The 22,129-nt window shown below is 37.4% G+C and overlaps 3 protein-coding genes across 5 annotated transcripts; all 3 read left to right on the forward strand.

The window, feature by feature from the left end:
• The first annotated feature begins 21 nt into the window (after nucleotides 1-21).
• On the forward strand, nucleotides 22-18,107 carry LOC129892017 (meiotic recombination protein SPO11-1). 3 transcript variants are annotated; one of them, XM_055967538.1, is made up of 18 exons: nucleotides 22-185; nucleotides 311-410; nucleotides 1,261-1,334; nucleotides 10,868-10,969; nucleotides 11,296-11,369; nucleotides 11,924-11,940; nucleotides 12,508-12,577; nucleotides 12,651-12,687; nucleotides 12,890-12,937; nucleotides 13,033-13,091; nucleotides 13,156-13,187; nucleotides 13,285-13,390; nucleotides 13,690-13,810; nucleotides 13,899-13,962; nucleotides 14,052-14,168; nucleotides 15,884-15,959; nucleotides 16,916-17,330; nucleotides 17,909-18,107. In XM_055967538.1, exons 1-16 carry the CDS (start codon nucleotides 131-133, stop codon nucleotides 15,894-15,896), a joined length of 1,089 nt encoding a protein of 362 aa, XP_055823513.1. In that variant the 5' UTR covers nucleotides 22-130; the 3' UTR covers nucleotides 15,897-15,959; nucleotides 16,916-17,330; nucleotides 17,909-18,107. The 3 variants fall into 3 exon arrangements, with proteins under 3 accessions (XP_055823513.1, XP_055823515.1, XP_055823514.1); XM_055967540.1 differs by having other exon boundaries at nucleotides 1,270-1,334; XM_055967539.1 differs by lacking the exons at nucleotides 15,884-15,959; nucleotides 16,916-17,330; nucleotides 17,909-18,107 and having other exon boundaries at nucleotides 14,052-14,669.
• Nucleotides 15,932-17,976, forward strand: LOC129891773 (heavy metal-associated isoprenylated plant protein 32-like). Its single transcript, XM_055967254.1, has 3 exons — nucleotides 15,932-15,959; nucleotides 16,916-17,365; nucleotides 17,909-17,976. Exons 1-3 carry the CDS (start codon nucleotides 15,932-15,934, stop codon nucleotides 17,974-17,976), a joined length of 546 nt encoding a protein of 181 aa, XP_055823229.1.
• A 1,830-nt stretch (nucleotides 18,108-19,937) lies between the features above and the next one.
• LOC129893118 (protein MIZU-KUSSEI 1) lies at nucleotides 19,938-20,706 on the forward strand. Its single transcript, XM_055968613.1, has one exon. The coding sequence runs from the start codon at nucleotides 19,984-19,986 to the stop codon at nucleotides 20,704-20,706; it is 723 nt and encodes a 240-aa protein (XP_055824588.1). The 5' UTR covers nucleotides 19,938-19,983.
• Nucleotides 20,707-22,129: the final 1,423 nt, after the last annotated feature.

Below are 22,129 nucleotides of genomic sequence, written 5' to 3' on the forward strand. Positions count from 1 at the left end.
TTTTCTAGAGAATGTTAACCTTCATACCAAACACACCCACATGTGCTAGCTAGCGCTCGCGCATAACTTCACAGTTATAATGCTGGGGTTTACGAGTTTTCAAATAACGTGAACAGCGAAGAGAAGGAAAATGGAGGGAAAGCGTTCGAACACGCAGCCGCTAACACTCATAAGGAAAATCAAAGGTAGCTAGCGCTTCCATTAAACTTCAATTCTTTCCTCAAAATTCATTGTGATTCTCGCGTTCAACACGTTGTTTCTGAACGAATCTTCACTTTCGAGCCATATTTGCTTTGAATTTGTTTTGCAGGATTTACTCGTTCCATTGTTGAGGATCTCGCTCGAGGTAGGGCACCGTTGATCTACATCGATCGGTTCAGAAATTACTGTACTGACACTTCTGGAAATTGGTAAGACGCAGCGGTAGCTTGAATATATGAAATTTTCAATAAGTTACGCTTAGTGGTGTGTTTTTTGCTGCTGTTTGGAATTTCATTGAAATTAGTGTTTTGGAATAACACGAAAACTAACACTGAATTAAACTGTTGATTTCCTATAAATTAATAAAAACACTACTTCGACTGGTTCAGAAATTTCTCTACTGACACTTCTGGTAATTGGTAAGATGCGTATGTATGTCTGGACATTATTTGGTAGCTTGAATATATAAAATTATCAATCAAGTTAAGCTTAGTGAAGTGTTTTTCCTTTTCGTTTCATCTTATTCCGCAGAACTAGTTGAAAACAGTGAACGTAAGCTGCTGTTTGAAATTTCATTGCAATTAGTGTTTTAGAATTACAACACAAAGAATTACACTGAATAATTAAGTTGTGGATTTCCTATCAATTAATAATAACGCAGTGACTTGTTCCTTTCTCTATTACAAAGGCCTCCACAGAGATTATCCTTGACGTTATTGAACTGAAAATTGCAACTGATGAAGATCCACATAGGTTTAAGGCCCTTCTGTAAGAAAGTTGCAGGCACTGGGCTTCGTAGATTATTCTGTGGAATAAAATGTAGAGAAGAGATGAATCATTATTCCAAATGTCTTGCTCAGAAGAAGAATGAGCAGTCTATACTGAGAGATTTGTTCATAGAAGCCATATTCTATTCTGAGACACTAATAAGTACTAGTATATGTTATGTTGAATGGAGCTCTAAAAACAATGAAATTTACTGAAGTTGGAGTTTGAATGGCTAATTAATATCATCCAACTGTTTTGACAGTATCAATGGTCTTTGTTTAATTTATGTAGTTCTTGCAGCTCTGGTTTGTCTACCGGCAAGGAAGCTATATCCTTGAAGAGGGAATGTCATGCACGTAGGCTTGGTGAGTCTGGGGAGATTAAACAAAGTTGACTTTTACCAGGAGAACTATTTCCCTGTTTAATTAAAAGTTCTTATCCTCCTTGGAAAAATGACAAAATAACCAGGAGAACTATTTCCCCGTTTAGTTGACTTTTCTGTACTTTTGTTTTCTTATATGAGTGTCACGACCCAAAAACTGAGGTCATGATGGCACACATCTCAAAACCCAATCTGATGTGTAACCCTAAAATAAAACTCATACAAGACTCCCAAAGGGGAAAGTGATGCCACGATTTAAATAAAAAGAAAAAAAAAATAAAGAAATTATCCCAAAACCTGGTGTCATAAGTATAAAGAGCATCTAATACAAGGTTCGAATCTGAAGATACAACATAAGTCTCTGAATGATACAAAAGACTGAAAAATAAAGATAGACTAGTGACGATCCGAATTCTAGGACCTCACCACTAATCTGAGAATACACAATCCGCTAGAATATTAACTGCCACGTGGGGTACCCCGACTAGTATCTGCATCAAAAAGGGACACAGAAGTAGGGGTGAGTACAATTCACATGTACTCAGTAGGTTTTAGCTGACTGAGTATAAGGAATTAATCAAACCTATGAAATAAACTAAGGAACGCTCCCACCTGCATATAGAAAAGTCCCACTTCGGCATCGGTGCCGCCAGTTTATATATATAGTGGCACGAATAAAGTATAATAACAACTCATAATCACAATTAATCAAATAATTCAAGCAGCACAAATGTCAATGCAATGCAATGCAATATGATGATGCAATGATGTGGTGGTACGGTGGAATCAAGACTGTCGCACAGCCTGTCGTATACACCTGCCGAGCTGTGCTACCAAGCAGGACCCATGGGGGTCTCGCAGACCATATACCTCAATCACAATATCTCATTATCCTTGCCACCTCCTCGTGGTCAAGGGATCACAATGCATCCACTATCCTGCCGGAAAACTACCTCGGTCAGGGACTCAAGATACAAAGGTTGGGATCACAATGCATCCACTACCCTACCGGAAAACTGCCTCGGTCAGGGACTCAAGATACAAAGGTTTAAAGGTGTTTCATTTTCTTTCTCAAAAAGAATTTCCATATTTCTCAACTTCCCATGTTTCATGATGTGATGAATGAGGATGAATGCATCAAAACACATATGCATGGAAGTAATAATCAACTCACATGTGGTATAATGTTCAAAGTTCTCAAAACTTAACCTACACATGATATTCACCCTCAATAAATAGTAACGGGAAGAACACACTTTCATTTAAATATTCACCCCTTTCTCAACAATATTTCAATACTCAAGTATGCTCAAAACCCCCAACTCAATCTCTCAGGCGGCATCACAAGTCAAATAATATACTCAAGCCTCTCTCTTAGGCAAATCATAATTCACATGCTCTCAAAGCAAATAAGATAACAAATAAGGCCCCCACACGGGCTATGTAATACAAATAAACCCCGTCACGGCAACACATTAATAAATAAGCCTCCACACGGACATCATAATATATATAACATTCTCAACTCATACTACAACCCCATCCCAAAGTCTATAACATATGAATGATTAATTACCCCATCTCAATCTCAAAGAAAGATAGCCAAACCTACCTCAATTGCCGAAACCGCACTCGAATACCTCCACCGGACAAGTAACTCTCGAATTCAGCGCTCGGAATGACAACCCACTATCAACAATGAAACATACACGTCACAAGGAGTCCAATGACACCCATATTGATAGGTTTCGGAACCGGGGGTAAAATGGTCCAAAAATTAACTATTTTCGAAAAGGGTCAAATCTGTAAATTTATTGAACAATCCCATTCTATTGGTAATAAGGAACTCATGGTTGAAAAACCCATAAAAATAGAGCTCAAAACGAGTTGGAAATCACAATTTTCCTTAAATTCGGATTAGGGAAGAAACAAAGATTTTTGGGGTTTGAAACTAAAATTTAAGAGTTAAAATCGTCAAAAACTTAATGAAAAAGGAAGGTTTTAGGTCAAAAATCACTTACCCAACACTTTGCCTCAAAAATCTCTTCTCAAATCACCTCAAGGAGTTCAAGAACTCAAACAAATGATGAAAAATATTGAAATGGGAAGAAAGGGGCATTTTCTGCCCAAAAAGTTACTGTTCACGCGTGTTTTGTACAAATTTTCGAAAATCACCCTCAAGGTCATTACATTATCCACCACTAAAAAGGATGTTCGTCCTCGAACATAAGATAAAATAAAGTACCTGGGGTCTCAAAAAGCTGAGGGTATCGAGCCTGCATATCAGACTCTAACTCCCAAGTCGCCTCCTCAGCAGGCCGATGCTGCCACTGCACCTTGACCGAAGCGACCTCCTTGGTCCTGAGTCTACGAAGCCGCCTATCTAGAATAACTGTCGGCTCCTCCTCATAAGTCAAATTCGGACTCAACTCTAGCGCATCATAAGAAATCACATGAGACTCATCCGGTATGTACTTGCGAAGCATGGAAACATGAAACACCGGATGGACAGCTGACAATTTAGGGGGTAAGGCCAACTTATACGCCACTCCACCTACTCTCCTCAGGATTTCAAACGGGCCAACAAACCTTGGGCTAAGCTTGCCCTTCTTTCCGAACCTCATCACACCCTTCATGGGCGATATTTTAAGCCACACGCAATCACCCACCATGAACTCTAAGGGACGAACCCTCCTATCAGCATAACTCTTCTGACGACTCTGAGCTGTCAATAGTCGACCCTGAATCAAACGTACCCGCTCCACAACATCCCTAAGTAAGTCAGTATCCAATGCATCAACTGCAATAGAATCAAACCATCCAATGGGTGATCGACACCTACGACCATACAATGCCTCAAATGGTGCCATTTGAATGCTGGAGTGATAACTGTTATTATAGGCAAACTCTGCTAAGGGCAAGTGTTGGTCCCATCGGGCACCAAAATCAATCACACAAGCCCTAAGCATATCCTCCAACACCTGAATAGTCCGCTCAGACTGACCATCGGCTTGGGGATGAAATGCTGAACTCATCTCTAGCCGCGTACCCAAACCACGCTGTAATGCCTTCCAAAAGTGAGAGGTGAACACTGAACCCCGATCCGATACAATAGAGATAGGCACCCCATGCAGCCTAACAATCTCACGAAGATAGATCCTAGCTAACTGATCTGCATTGTAGCTAGTCTTCACCGGAAGGAAATGAGCTGATTTGGTCAATCGATCCACAATCACCCAGACAGAGTCATACTTACCCAATGCCATGGGTAATCCAGACACGAAGTCCATAGTGATACGCTCCCATTTCCACTCAGGAATGGGCATCCTTTGCATAGGACCACCCGATTTCTGATGCTCATACTTCACTTGTTGGCAATTTAGACACTTAGCCACAAAATCAATAATGTCTCTCTTCATGCCACACCATTAATAGTGTTGTTTCAAGTCATGAAACATCTTTGCCACTCCCGGGTGAATCGAATACTTGGAACAATGAGCCTCCTCCAATATCATACATACCCATTCACTAACCTTGGGCACACAAATGCGACCATTAATCCTCAAAACTCCTTCCGAATCAAGAGAGGCTGATTTTGCTTCACCACTTAACACTTTGTCTCGAATGGCCCTCAACTTTTCATCTTCAAACTGGTGTGTACGAATCTGGTCCATCAAAGTAGACCTAGCCTCCACCAAGGCCAAAATACCATGATGTGTAGAAATATCAAGTCGGACCAACTGTCTAGCCAATGACTGAACCTCCAATGCCAAAGGCCTCTCCACAGCCTTAAGAAAGGCCAAACTACCCATGCTAGATGCTTTGCGACTCAGGGCATCCGCTACCACATTAGCTTTTCCCGGATGATAAAGTATGGTAATGTCATAGTCTTTCAATAACTCTAACCACCTACGCTGCCGCATGTTCAGATTCGGCTGAGAAAAGATATACTTAAGGCTACGGTGGTCAGTATAGACCTCGCAATGCACTCCATAGAGATAATGCCTCCACAACTTCAGAACAAACACCACCGCTGCTAACTCTAAGTCGTGGGTAGGATAGTTCTTCTCATGTACCTTCAACTGTCGAGAAGCATAAGCTATAACTCTACCTTTTTGCATCAATACACCACCCAAACCGACTCCCGAAGCATCACAAAACACAATAAATGCCACGCCCTCCTCGGGTAAGGCTAGAATAGGTGCTGAAGTCAATAATTCCTTGAGCTTTTGAAAGCTCGCCTCACACTCATCAGTCCACTGAAATGCCACGGTCTTTTGAGTTAGCCTAGTCAATGGGGGCTGCAATAGAAGAGAATCCTTGAATAAACCGACGATAGTAGCCTGCCAACCCAATAAAACTCCGAATCTCGGTAACCGAAGTAGGCCTAACCCAATCACGAACCGCTGCAACTTTGGCTGGATCAACCATAATACCATCCTTGGTCACTATATGACCCAAGAATGTCACGGACTCAAGCCAAAACTCACATTTGGAGAATTTTGCATACAACTTCTCCTCTCTCAATCTCTGAAGGACTGTCCTCAGGTGCCTAACATGATCCGCCTCATTCTTGGAATAAACCAAGATGTCATCAATAAATACGATCACAAACGAGTCCAAATAAGGTCGAAATACCCGGTTCATCAACTCCATAAAAGCAGCCGGGGCATTAGTCAACCCGAAGGACATAACCACAAACTCATAATGCCCATAACGAGTCCTGAATGCAGTCTTCGGGATATCAGATTCCCGAACTCTCAACTGATGGTAACCCGACCTCAAATCAATCTTTGATAACACCGATGCACCTTGAAGCTGGTCAAATAAATCATCAATGTGAGGGAGAGGATACTTGTTCTTGATAGTGACTTTGTTCAACTGTCGATAGTCAATACACATCCTCATAGTACCATCTTTCTTCTTCACAAATAAAACCGGTGCACCCCACGGTGATATACTAGGTCTAATAAACCCTTTCTTCAACAAATCTTCCAATTGTTCTTTCAACTCTTTCAATTCTGCTGGAGCCATCCGATAAGAAGAAATAGAGATGGGTTTAGTGTCATGCTCCAAATCAATCACAAAATCGATATCACGGTCAGGAGGAACTCCCGGCAAGTCTGTAGGAAATACATCCATAAACTCTCTCACCACCCTCGTAGTCTCTATATGAGATGACTCCGTGGTGAGATCACGTACATGAGCCAAATAAGACAAACAACCCTTATCCATCAAGCGATGAGTACGAATATAAGATATCACCCCCTTAGGATACGAACTCGGATTACCCTTCCATACTAAGCTAGGTAAATCGGGATAAGCTAAGGTCACGGTCTTTGCATAACAATCTAATATAGCATGATAAGGAGATAACCAGTCCATACCCAATATCACATCAAAATCAAACATGTCTAGTAAAATCAAGTCTGCACGGGTCTCTCTACCCGAAAATATCACCAAACATCCCTTGTATACCCGATCCACTACTAAAGATTCACCTATTGGGGTAGAAATAGTAATAGGCACAATAAGGGACTCACTCACATAATCAATACCCACATCGAAATAAATCGACACATAAGAATAGGTAGACCCTGGGTCAAATAATACTGAAGCAGAACGATGGCAAACTGGAACAATACCTGTAATAACTGCATCAGAGGCTTCTGCCTCATATCTACCCGGTATAGCATAGCATAACTGACGGTCACCCTTAGCCTGCGAACCACCACGAGCACCACCTCGTACTCTACCCCTAGCACCATGGGTGCCACCTCTAGTATTCTGCGAAGAACCTCGAATAGTTGGAGCATCTATAGAATGAACAACTGGTGCCCCAGGCCGTCCATTAGAAGGAGCACGTTTGGGGCAATCTTGGGCCTTATGCCCAAACTCATCACACACATAACAACCTTGAGGACCTGAACTCCGTGGGGAATAACTAGAATTGTCAAAACGACCTCCGGAGCTCGAAGAACCCTGAATAGCTGCCTGGACTGGTCTGCCCTGATAACCATGGGTTCCTGAACCCGAATATTCTCTACCCTTGGAGGAATGATCGCTGAATTGACCCTGCCGACGGAACCTCTTGGCCCCGCCCTGTCTAGCACGTCGGATACTCTCTATCATCCTGGCATGATCAATAATACTCTGAAACGTACCCCCAGACAATACAAGAGAGGCTGTAGCCTCCTGGAGATAACCGGCGAATCCCTTCACTAGTTTGCGAATCCGCTCGAATTCGGTGGGAATACTCGACATAGCATAACGAGATAACTCATGGAAGCGAGTCTCGTACTCAGATACAGATAAGGAGCCCTGCTCCAGTCTGTCAAACTCATCCCTACGCTGATCACGAAGGCTATATGGCACAAATCTCTCAAGGAACACCTCAGTAAACTGTTCCCAACTCATCATAGGAGAACCAATAGGTCTACGAGCAAGAACTGACCTCCACCATTCTTTGGCCACTCCCGCAAATTGATATGAAGTGTAAGCAACTCCATGTGCCTCTAAAATGCCTAGGTTGAACAACCTATCTTGACACTCAGTCAAAAAGTCATAGGCTTTCTCTCCGGCTTTACCATCAAACCTTGGAGGTGCCAATCGAACGAACCTCTCAAAACTCTTCTGCTCAGCTACCGACATGGCAGCATTAGCAGAAACTGGCGGAGCTGCAAATCTCGGAGGTGCAATAGAAGGCATTGAAGATGAACCAGGAGTCTGAAATCCTACACTAGGCCCCTGAACTGGCGGTGTAGCACCAACTGTGATAGGAGAACCTATAGTACCTGAAATAATACCAGAGGTAGGAGCACCATCCAGTCTAGCCAATAATCGAACCAATAGCTCTTGAAGCATCGGAGTACTATCGGGAACCACAGGAGGCTGGGATGGCCTCTCCTCCTCAGTCTTCTGCTCTAAGTCATCCTCATGCTCATACATGGGCTCAGGTGATAGCTCTCTAGCTCGTCCACGAGCAGGTGCCGCTCCCCTTGCTCGGCCTCGTCCCCTGACTCCACCACGTCCTCTACCTCGCCCGCGTACTGGGGCTTGAGCAGCAGGTGCAGCCTCACCCTCAGTAATTGTGGCTCTAGTCCTCACCATCTGCGCAGAAGGAATAGATCAGAGGTATACAACACTTGATATGAATAAATCGCACGAAGGGAGTAAAAAGAAAGAAATTCTCCTATTAAGTATCTTGTAGCCTCTCGAAGATAAGTACGGACGTCTACGTACCGATCCGCAAGACTCTACTAGACACCCTGCTCTTTAACTTATAAGACCGGTGAACCTAGTGCTCTGATACCAATTGTCACGACCCAAAAACTGAGGTCATGATGGCACACATCTCAAAACCCAATCTGATGTGTAACCCTAAAATAAAACTCATACAAGACTCCCAAAGGGGAAAGTGATGCCACGATTTAAATAAAAAGAAAAAAAAAATAAAGAAATTATCCCAAAACCTGGTGTCATAAGTATAAAGAGCATCTAATACAAGGTTCGAATCTGAAGATACAACATAAGTCTCTGAATGATACAAAAGACTGAAAAATAAAGATAGACTAGTGACGATCCGAATTCTAGGACCTCACCACTAATCTGAGAATACACAATCCGCTAGAATATTAACTGCCACGTGGGGTACCCCGACTAGTATCTGCATCAAAAAGGGACACAGAAGTAGGGGTGAGTACAATTCACATGTACTCAGTAGGTTTTAGCTGACTGAGTATAAGGAATTAATCAAACCTATGAAATAAACTAAGGAACGCTCCCACCTGCATATAGAAAAGTCCCACTTCGGCATCGGTGCCGCCAGTTTATATATATAGTGGCACGAATAAAGTATAATAACAACTCATAATCACAATTAATCAAATAATTCAAGCAGCACAAATGTCAATGCAATGCAATGCAATATGATGATGCAATGATGTGGTGGTACGGTGGAATCAAGACTGTCGCACAGCCTGTCGTATACACCTGCCGAGCTGTGCTACCAAGCAGGACCCATGGGGGTCTCGCAGACCATATACCTCAATCACAATATCTCATTATCCTTGCCACCTCCTCGTGGTCAAGGGATCACAATGCATCCACTATCCTGCCGGAAAACTACCTCGGTCAGGGACTCAAGATACAAAGGTTGGGATCACAATGCATCCACTACCCTACCGGAAAACTGCCTCGGTCAGGGACTCAAGATACAAAGGTTTAAAGGTGTTTCATTTTCTTTCTCAAAAAGAATTTCCATATTTCTCAACTTCCCATGTTTCATGATGTGATGAATGAGGATGAATGCATCAAAACACATATGCATGGAAGTAATAATCAACTCACATGTGGTATAATGTTCAAAGTTCTCAAAACTTAACCTACACATGATATTCACCCTCAATAAATAGTAACGGGAAGAACACACTTTCATTTAAATATTCACCCCTTTCTCAACAATATTTCAATACTCAAGTATGCTCAAAACCCCCAACTCAATCTCTCAGGCGGCATCACAAGTCAAATAATATACTCAAGCCTCTCTCTTAGGCAAATCATAATTCACATGCTCTCAAAGCAAATAAGATAACAAATAAGGCCCCCACACGGGCTATGTAATACAAATAAACCCCGTCACGGCAACACATTAATAAATAAGCCTCCACACGGACATCATAATATATATAACATTCTCAACTCATACTACAACCCCATCCCAAAGTCTATAACATATGAATGATTAATTACCCCATCTCAATCTCAAAGAAAGATAGCCAAACCTACCTCAATTGCCGAAACCGCACTCGAATACCTCCACCGGACAAGTAACTCTCGAATTCAGCGCTCGGAATGACAACCCACTATCAACAATGAAACATACACGTCACAAGGAGTCCAATGACACCCATATTGATAGGTTTCGGAACCGGGGGTAAAATGGTCCAAAAATTAACTATTTTCGAAAAGGGTCAAATCTGTAAATTTATTGAACAATCCCATTCTATTGGTAATAAGGAACTCATGGTTGAAAAACCCATAAAAATAGAGCTCAAAACGAGTTGGAAATCACAATTTTCCTTAAATTCGGATTAGGGAAGAAACAAAGATTTTTGGGGTTTGAAACTAAAATTTAAGAGTTAAAATCGTCAAAAACTTAATGAAAAAGGAAGGTTTTAGGTCAAAAATCACTTACCCAACACTTTGCCTCAAAAATCTCTTCTCAAATCACCTCAAGGAGTTCAAGAACTCAAACAAATGATGAAAAATATTGAAATGGGAAGAAAGGGGCATTTTCTGCCCAAAAAGTTACTGTTCACGCGTGTTTTGTACAAATTTTCGAAAATCACCCTCAAGGTCATTACAATGAGCCTCTCTTTCCTTGAAGTTACACAGGATGCACCATGGGGACGGGGGGGGGGGGGGTTAGTACAAGGGTTCTCTCTCAATTTTTTTTTCTGTTTGGTCGAACCAACTTGAAGTTGGGTTACTTCCTCTCTATGTTTTTCATTTCAGATGTCTTGTTGAGAGTTCTTTTGATAGTTCAACAACTTCTGCAAGAAAACAGGCATGGATCAAAAAGAGACATATATTACATGCATCCTACTGTTTTTAAAGGTAAATCTGGATCGACCTTTGGTGTTCGAATGAATCCTCTTATGAGAAGAAAAATCTGGACCGCTTCTTGCCAGTGTAGTTATTTCCCTGTTAATTTCGTATGAAATGGTGAGACTTTATGTACTCTAGAATCAGTTTTGAAATATTCTTGTGATTTGTTGCAATTTTCTTCTTCCAAGGAACATGCGTATGTGCTGTTGCATAGTTCAGCTCTCTCATTTTCTAGAAATGCGTAATGATTAAGATCTTTAACACAAAATGTATATATTCAAAAGGCCTCCTCCTCATTATATGCTTATCATTCTCTTTTGCACTCTATAATGCAGAACAATCGGTTGTTGATCGGGCAATTAATGACATCTGCATCCTCTTGCAATGCAGCCGGCATAACCTTAATGTGGTGCGTCAACTTACTTTCCTCTCTGTATCAAAATAGACTCAATTCAGATTTATATCCACATCTCGTCAACTGTTAAGTTGGGAAAGTTTCAACAGGGTGCGTTCAGTCCCTTCTATTTCTATTTAGTTACATGTTCATTTTTCACACTGGAGGATTCAATTAGGGTTCAGAAAATTGATTGATATTAGAAGTGGTCATTCTGCTTTACTTATACATGTTTTTGACATGTGAAAAGGTAGATCGCAAGTATCTGAGCAACCATGCGACCACATAACATTTCTTGATTTGGGAGGAGAATTTTGTTTGTTTTTTCTATTGCACGACCCTGACTGTTCATACCATGGGGAGTGGAGGAGGGGTTTGCTAGTGTAGTTGATTAGGTGGATGTGAATACTGTTTCTCGTAGAGAACTTAAGATATCGACTACAGCGAATGAAAAGGATATTACCAGACTAGGGTAAACCATCATTCAAATGATTAGTTTATTCTCCTTTTATTGCTAATCTTGTAGGAAACTTGACCTTTTATATTCTTTTCATGTTCGCCTTCTGCAGGTGTCTGTTGGAAATGGGTGCGTACCTCTACAAAGTTAATATAGCCTTGCAGGAGTGTGCTTCAAGATGCTTATACTTTGAGTTCATTATATGCAATGCTCTTTCTCATACTTGACATATCATATTTGCGATCTTTTCTTCTTGAAAATTTCAAATGTTTCTTGTTCAGTTGATTATGTTTAGACCTCTTGAATGTTGATTCATATATGTCTAAGATCCTCTTTGGGGAGCGAAATTACTTCATGATTGAGATATTTGGCATAGTCTACCATGTTACAATAAACTTTTGTACTTTGAGCTAGGAAGAATTTTATAATAACCTGGAGAAAGTATGTCAACTCTCAAGGAGTATTATTGCATCATCATTTTTGGCCTACTTTTAAAGATATTGGTAGCATGTGTAGATCTAGTTTAAACTGCTTACCAGTGAAATTCACAATAAATCTATTGCTGTTGCATTTTACTCATGACAATTTCCTGTTCCTTAAGATAAATATATAGTTGGTTCTCTTCTTTGTTTATATTGTAATAGTTCCTTGCAATTCTCGGTCATAAAATTCTTCTTCCAACTATTTCTGGTCTAGATTGGTGATGGGCTGGCTGCGGTATGTGGAATCTGGGAGGAAAATTGACTGCATTAGCAATCCTAACACTGTAAGAATGATAATTAGAAGCTAAGATGGGTTTCTATAGTTGTGTAACAATCTAATTATGATGGTTCCTGCAGGCATACCCGATTCCTGTCCTTGTTGAAGAGGTTGATGGTATCCTTATGAGTATAATATGAATTTAACTTGGTTAAACATGAACATGAGTTTGTGGACTCCATACATGTGCAAGTCCAGTTATCGCTAAACATAAAAGTTGAATGGAGGCTTTGTTATTGAATACATCCTGTAATTTGACTTTGGGGATTGCTTTCTCAGACCATAGCTGTAGTTGTTGCTCCCTTAATGCTTGAACAAGATATTATTAGTGTTGCTCAATACGTTTTAGTTGTGGAAAAGGAATCAGGTAAAACTATTTATAAGCAGAGAAAGGCTATAACAGAGTTTTGAAAGGTATTCCTAGTTCATAAATGAGGCCACTATTTGTTGTTCATCATGCAGTTTTCCAGCGACTATCAAATGATCAGTTTTGCAAGAGGAACCGTTGCATTGTGATAACAGTACGCATCTTTTGTTTTCTGAGAATTTCCGCACATATTTGGCTCCATAATTTCTTTTTAACAGGGAAGGGGTTATCCTGATGTTCCCACAAGGAGGTTAGACCCATGTTGCTCACCTTGTCAGACTTGTTGCAGATGAATCCTACTTCAATTATCCATATTTCTGTCTTTTCATGTTGCTTGCCTGTGGTAGGTTTCTGCGTCTCCTCATTGACAAGCTGCATTTGCCTGTGTACTGCCTGGTAGATTGTGATCCATATGGCTTTGACATCTTAACTACATACAAATTCGGTTCTTTGGTAAGGACTATACAATGTGGTGTTATTATGATTTGAACATGTTGCTGACATTCCTCCTTTTCACTGTAACTGTCTACACTTCCATTGTTAATTAGGTCAAATCCTAACGTTCACATTTTTGAAAGAAAAATCTGTTACATTTTTCAACCATCTTCCTATCAAAGCTATCAAGCATTCATTCTTATCTTGATAGTAAACTACACGAGACACTTATGTTCAAGTGTATAGAGTAGTTAGATTAGGTGGATTGATAGAAGGATGTTTTCTTCGGATAACATGTCTCTATATAAATTTTGAAGCAAATGGCTTATGATGCAACATTTCTACGAGTCTCTGAGATTCAATGGCTTGGAGTATTTTTCCAGGATTGCGACAATTATAGCATTCCACAGCAATGTCTCCTGCCTTTGACTGCAGAAGGTAACATTCACACATTCATTGTCTCGTTTCATTATAGCTTTTATAAAAAACAACTAATCAAAAATGACTGGTTGTGTAATCTTATCAGATAAGAGGAAAGTTGAAGCAATATTACCTAGATGTTATTTGCAAAGAGAAGTACCACAATGGAGGTAGAATTTCATTCTACTAAGTAATGATAATGCCAAAACTTATGGTTGGGATCTAAACATATTCATATGACTGTTATCCACGCCCTAAGGTTTGAACTGGAGCTGCTGCTGCAAAAAGGAGTGAAGTTTGAGATTGAAGCGTTGTCTGTGCATTCACTCACTTTTTTGTCCCATGAGTATCTACCATCAAAGATCCACAATGGAGGGTATATCTGAATCTTTTCTATCTTTGTTCGGTTCTTTAGCAAGAGAAGTTCAAAGTATTTTTGGTGTGGTCGCATATATCATTTGAAAGAACCTAATCAGTCACTTTTGTCAAAATTCACGACGATTGTTGTGGATATCAAGCTACGAATGTGCATTGACATTAAGCAATTGGATAGAGAATGGAATTTGTCCACTGTATCTCATCCTAAATAGTACATCATAATAGATTGAAGACCGCAACTAGCCTGAATCTCAAAATTATTAGTGATACAAGTTAAAATTTCGTATTTAACTTGTTATGACACTACATGTTGGCCGTTGTTTTGTCCGGGAAAGTAGAATCATAATAACGTTGTAGAAGATAACTACGTAGACAATAAGGAATACAAATTTTTATAAAGGATTTAAGTTACATATAATGACAGGGTAATAACATGTTTGTAACTCTTTTTATCAAGTTACTGATTATTATTTATACAAGATTTATACTTTATTAGTAATTTGATTGTATGAATAATTTTTTTTACATCGTCAGTGTATTTCAATTTAAGCTTAGAAGGATCTGAGTTATACACATAAAAAAAAGCTCCATTGATAATACATAGATAGAATCTCAATTTGGGTTTAATTGATAACTAAGCACTCTTAAGTGTGAAAATGCACTTTTAGACGAACCTATGCGAAGTTGAAGTGTCTAGATGGTCACAATGAAAGTTGGGGTGTTCAACTTTCAGTGAAGATCAAGTTAAAATGTATATATGTATATTAAACACTTAATTTAAATAGAAGAGAATATGTATGTTGTAATTGGCTAAGATGCAAGAACCAAGTAGATTGAGATTGAAAAATGATTAAATTTCTTCTTCATGAAAAAAAGAAAAGGTTAAACAGCTATCTCCCAGACTCTAACTCATTTATGATAACAGACCTAAACAAAGTCACCTTTTACTTGTACGATTGAATTGCTAAAGTAATTTATTTTATTACAAACCAAAATTAGATATCACTTAGAAAAATAATTATTTGTCTTTGATCTAATTTTATAGAACATCCTTGTGGATTGATTTGGGTAAGTCACATAACTTAAGTTGATTCAACTTTTGCAATGAATTATTTTGGGTTGCAACCATTTTATTCCTTAAATAATGTCATTCATTAATGCATATTTGGACAATTTTCACATTATGGATTAAGCTCGACACCAATACTACATGTGATAAAGGGTTAAATTAAAAGAAAATAAAGACCAAGCAGAATAGAATGAAAGTATTCCACTGAAAATCTCAACAGAATAATAATAATAAAAATCTCCGTGTCATAAAATTAGTACAAAATCTTGGTAAAGATTTGATTTATAAAATACTCAAAACAGCACAGAAATAAAACCCAAATGAAGAGAATTTAATACTTGGTTCTGTTATATGGAAAATGGTAATAAAATCTTTGATATAATTATCCGATTTTCTTTCTCCTTTTAATCACGAGGGCATATCTTCATAAACAAACAATAATTCTACCTCTACTTATTTTGCACTCATTAATTTGTCCTCCATTTTTTTCTCATAACTCTATTAGCTCTTTCATTATTTGATTCAATGGAACCCTTTGCTGAATTGGTATGTTTCACTTTCATAAAAAATAAAATAAAATTCTCCTTTAGTTAATTAAAAGCTGAAAGTTGTAAATTTTTTATTTATTAATTATGTCTTTTTAGGGCTGTATTTTGAAAGTGGACGTTCATTGCGATGCATGCAAGATGAAGATGGTGGACGTTTTGAGTTCTATATGCGGTAATATGTTCTATATGCTTTTATTTCTTAGTAGAGCTTTTTTAATAATCGAAGTATCCGAGCCTGTTTGTTTGTACCTCGACTAATTCCACTTGTGCTTCGAGAATAACTCTGTCTACCGAGTGTTGAACAAATAGGAAGAAACCACTTAGTGTTACCAAATTTAAAAACTTCCATAATTTTATGGCTCTTTGAACTTGATGAAATATAGAAGGAAAATATGGTTAAGCCCGCTTTCTTCTATTCACTTTGTCCCTTTTTATGCAAATATGAAAGAGTGTACTTAGTATGGCTTATTGATTTAATATTGTTATAAAGGTCAGTTCAAAACAAGCGTTAGCTTAATACTAGAACTATATATGTGTATGGTAGGGAGCCAAAAATTCTAGTAATAATAGGATTAAAATGATGCAAAGAATATCACTCCTAGAGTAATATTTAGGTCACCTTTACCACTAAACTAAAACCTTCACTTATGTTTAGATCTTAAAAGAAATTTTATAGTGCAATTGGGGTCATGGAAGGGTACGGGAAGGGGGATTGCAAGAATTGAACCTACATCTGTTGTGTGGAAGACTCCTAGTCAGGGGCGGACCTACTTTTGCCCGATACCCCTTCGTTGCAAAATTACATTGTATATATAGATCAAAATTTCATTTAATAAATATATATACAAGTGTGACACCCTTTAACACAAGTCGAAGGTTTAGTGTAGTGGTTAAGGGATTGTGAAAATTGCTTGAAGTTGTGTGTTCTGCTCTAGTGGTACCCCTTGATCATGAGAACTCATAAAATATTTGTTTTTACCCTATATGTATACTGTTATTCTCTAGTAAAGATGATGAAATCCTCTTCGAAACATGTAGCTTCGTCCCTGAACGCACGATAAGGGCCTTCAAGAAGAGAAGACAACTATGGTTTATTTGTATTTAACACTTTTTATTTTTATTTTATAGGTGTTTATTCCGTCACAATAGACTCTGAAGATGGGACGGCCAAGATTTCTGGTGAAGTTGATCCAAATCTCCTCTTGAGGGCGTTGTCAAGATCAGGCCTTGGCAACCATGCAGAGGTGAAATGGGTGAGACTTAAGCACCCAGTGTTGAGTAATAGTCTTATGACTGATGGATATGGTTCCTATAATCATGGATATGGCTCTTATAATCATGGATATGGTTATAACAGTTATGGCCATGGTCATGGTCATGGACGTGGCTATAGTTCTATTGGTGGTCCTTTTATGCAAAGAAGGTCGTTGCCCGAACACAATTATGGCTATGGGGGACACCACAATTACCAATATCCTTTTAGGGGCACTGCATATGACTCGTACGCCACCAACTATTACTCCGGTGCTCTGCCATCACCTAGGTATGTTCCAACATATGAAGATGACAGCTTCAACTGTTCCACGATAATGTCATTGTTAATAGTTTTTATTGTGTATTGTTTCTTATTGTAAAAAATTGTGTGTTGTTTCTTATTGTAAAGGTTTACTTGTTTATGTTAGATTCTGTTAATGGTGTAGATAGGATTTACGCCTTTTGTTTCGCTGTAGTGGGGTATATGATTTTGCATAAAGGGGGTTAGGACAAAGTTGATTTTAAGGCTTAACTTCATGTCTCAAATTGATATTTATTTTGTACTATTTTCAAGTATTGTTTGTTTATTATACCATATGTATACACATGCGCGGACATATATATGAGGAAACTCTTTTTGCTGGTGTTGGAGGGCATGCCTTACTAAAGGGTGTCTCCGCCATTGAACAGAACATATTTACTCAGTCTTATTGAGTATCAACTGCCCCTCTGCTTCGTAGACTTCTTTTCCGACCTACTTTGTAGGCTATATCTGCATACAGTATTGAGAAAAATTCTAAATCATGTATTTACTTTCCTGAATTTGGTTGAGTTTTTCTTGATTTCTTATAAATCTTGTCATTGTAGGCCGTACAACAGCTATTATATGTAGAGAACTGGAGAGATTCTTAATGGCTCGCTGGCTTTCACCATGACAACAAGAAGTTGTTTGCGTGAACTTTCTTAATTCTGTTTACTAAGTGAACATTTATATATTTAAAGGGTAGCTATAATTGAATATCTTTTCTTTTTATTCAAACAGCTTTCATCTGCACTCTAAGTAAATTTACTTGTTGGATTTTCATCAAGGTTAGCTGATGCTTTATTTTGGTAAGTATATTTGTTGCTGCTGAGTACTATGCCTTATATTTTCCAATATTTAAATTGAACAGGCTTTACTCTGTATAGTTTTTAAAGAATAAATCTAGTACCATCTTCATATATATCCCTTTTAACAATTTTACTCGGACTTTTTAAAAAGTTATGGCACTCGTGTCTAAAGGATTTGACACACACCCAATGACATTTTTGAAGAATCCAAACAACTGTACGCAATCTTACCTTGCATTTTTGAAAGAGGCTATTTCCATAGCTTGAATTCTGGTCACATGACAACAATTTTATCAGTTACGTCAAAACTCCCTTTTTTTGTGTTTAGAATTGTACTGTTATATTTGTGCGTGCATCCTCAGCTAGTTTGAACATTTGCATCTATAAGGATTGATATTTTCATGTAAAGATTCAAATTCCTCCTGTCTAGACAATTTGATTGGAACAAATTATTGGAATGTCATTCTCAACCCAATGGCCTAATGGCAAAATGAATAATGCTTCTAATTGTCTGATGTACATAATTGTTGTGTGCGTGTATCCTCTTTGATTTCTCTTTACTGTTTCATCAAAGAGTTCTCTTGTTCATTATATCCATCCCTACAAATCCTCTAATTTTTAATTTACATGCTATTATTTGCCTAAGATTTTAGCTTGATATCTCATGAGTGGTCATTTTACCTTGATATCACATGAGTGGTCCAGAAATGAATAGTGAGGATTCATAATGTCTATCCCTTCTAATCTTAATCAATTAAGATGTAGTGGTACTTGTTTTTGTTGCAACTTTATTAACAAGATGTCATACAAACATGCATTAAGTAATTGCTAAAATTTGGCCATTGACATAAAATTGTTTCTACAGCATGCGTTGCTGAGAAATGTCAACAATAAAATAATTTAAGGGAAATTGTGGAAGGTAAAGCAATAGAGAATTTGGAGAGAATAGTTAATTTCTTTGGGTACAGTGTAGTGGAATTTTCTTTTACACCTCCCTCAAGAGCTCCTATCTTTTTGTTGGTGACTGGTGATTCGAACTCACAACTTTAAGATTAAAAGTGAAGGGTGTTTATCATCCGAACAACTCTCTCATTTCATGTAGTGGAAATTATTGGCTTTGGATGGAAGAGAAAAAATAGTACGAATAGGTGTTAAATGAATAGATAAAAAAGGGAACTTTTCACTTGTTGAGATATTGATGAGGTAGGGAGAATATTTATTCATTTATATCGAATCAAATAATTTTAATTTTAAAAATTATAAATAAAAAATAAGAGTTTACATCATTTTTTTCCTTCTTATTTTCCGTTGAAATAATTTTCTTTTCTTTTAATTGGTAAAGAAATATTTACAATATTTTATACATGTAGTAATATTCTTCTCTTTAACTTTATTCATGTGAGTTTTTCGACTATAATTAATCCCGAATTCAAATTCTTATAAAATCGTCTATGAACTAAATAAATTAAAGAAAAAACACCTCAAATCACTCTTAAATTTGATCTAACATTTTAACTACACGGACGTTTAAATACACCTTAACAACTTTCAATTGAATTTAATATCACCCGCCGCCATATTATAGTGATTGTAAGCATCACGCCATTAATTTTTTTTTATCCTTTTTTTCCTAAAACACTTTTTTATAATTGACATTCATATTGGTACAACAGTGTATGAATATCAAATTAAAAATTAAAAAATAGAAGTAATGTTGGTATTTCACCGACGTGCATTCCACTTTATATTTCATTTCTCAGACACTAGCACCACGTCTATGGCACATTCATATATTTGCCACTTTCTTGTCATGAAGTTTTCAAGAAAATATTATGCCATCGCCAAAAACATTGCCAATGGGCCCTTCTAAACCGCGAAACGCGGTGGCTCCAGATAGCTCATTACCTGCTGCTCCGGTTCTGTTACAACAACCATCTCACAAAAAAGGTCAATGGAAATCTACAAAACTCTTCCGGCGTGTAAAGTCAGTTTTCCGGTCATTTCCTGTAATAAATCCTCCATGTAAGATGCCGGTTTCTCTACATGGAAACAGGCTTCATGAAGGACACATACATGGAGGAAAACAAATGACAGGAACTCTATTTGGGAACAGAAAAGCTAGGGTTAATCTTGCAATTCAAGAAAATCCTAGAGGTGTTCCGTTGCTTGTTCTAGAACTTTCTATCCAAACTGGTAAACTACTCCAAGATATGGGTTCTGGACTTGTTAGAATAGCTCTCGAGTGTGAAAAGAATCATTCTGAGAAACTCAAGCTAATCGATGAACCTATATGGACCATGTACTGCAATGGACGAAAAGTTGGATATGCTGTTAAGAGAGGGCCTACAGAGGATGATCTTAAGGTTATGCAGAATCTCCATGCAGTATCTATGGGAGCTGGCGTTCTACCAACTGAGTCCTCAGAAGGAGAGCTTACTTATATGAGAGCTTTTTTTGAACGTACTATTGGATCAAAGGACTCCGAGACTTATTATATGATGAATCCTAATGGCACCAGTGGTCCTGAGCTAAGCATCTTTTTCGTTAGGATTTGATCGATCAATAAGAAAGATGAAATATATACCAACAGAAATGTTCTTCATTCTCACAACTTTCTTATTAATTTTCTTGTCAAAGCAACATATAGGGATCAAAGTATAAACCTAAATGAAGAATATAATTTTACATCAAACTGTGTTTGGCTAGCTTGATTAGTATTCATGTTTGTTACGTATAGAATTTTTTTTTATGTTTGATTGGTGAGTCAATGTTTTCTTTTTACTCCTACCTCCGTCTCTTTTTTAGTTGTTATATTATGTTTTTCGAGATTAGTTTGATTAATTTTCAAAGCTAAATTAGATTATATTAATTCGACATCTTAAAATAAAACTTTAAATATTTAAAAACTATGCAAAAAGTATTATAAATTGTAATTTTTTCTCATATTAATATGATGAAAAAACACATCTTAAAATGTTAGTTAAAATTCAATTGTTTAACTCTCAAAAAAGAAATTATGACAATTACTCCCTCTATTTCATTTTAACTGAATTTCTGGGCCTTTTTTAATTATTCAAAACTAGTTTAGTGTACGTGTCTTGCGCGTGTGTTAACGTCAGACATTAAAATTATATACAATAAAAGATAATAGTAAAAAATAACAATTGAGGTTAAAATAAATGTTATATCTATCAAATGATAAAAAGAATTTTGAATTTCATATACAAAAGTTAATAAGTAATATGTGAACCTCTTTCTTTAATATTTTTAGTTCTTCCCAGTACGTAATTCTACAAGTGGGTTTAGAAAAGGTAGAATGTATGCATACCTTATCCGTAACTCATAAAAATAAAGATGTTTCTCATATATCCCCGACTAAAATAAGGTCTGCCAAATAGTTTGAAAAAAAGGAATACTAATATGTGAATAATAACAATAATAAATTAATGTAAAATGGAGTGTGTTATATGCAACAAACAGGAGATCGATCATTTTAAAAAAAAAAAAAAAAACAATTTGAGCCGCAATGTACTTCTAAAAAAGTACTTGTGGGGAAAAATTATTTTTTTAGCTTTTGAAAAACATCGTTTCCTACTTCTCGGGAAGAAATTATTTTCTTTCAAAATTTTCATCAAATACCTTAGTTTTTTTTATTAAAAATAAATAAATACACACTTTTATCCTCCCAAGAATTTAGCAAAATAAAACTATTTTAATATAAGAATCCATGATTTTTCTTACTATATATAGTTTCATTAACCTATTTCCTGAAAAAAAATGAATACATAATAAATGACAAAAGCAAAGAAAATTAGGAAGGAATAAAGATGCATGCGCAATATAACCTTATGTCTTCATTTTCAACGTATTTCATAGCCTTTTGGTTTCTTTACGCTCCTAATTGTCATAGTTCGTATTCCAAATTTCTATCTTAATTTTTTTGAGCCGAGGGTTTTTCGGAAACAGCCGTCTTACCTT

Source organism: Solanum dulcamara, chromosome 6, assembly GCF_947179165.1.
Source record: "Solanum dulcamara chromosome 6, daSolDulc1.2, whole genome shotgun sequence".
NCBI classification, from domain to species: Eukaryota; Viridiplantae; Streptophyta; class Magnoliopsida; order Solanales; family Solanaceae; genus Solanum; species Solanum dulcamara.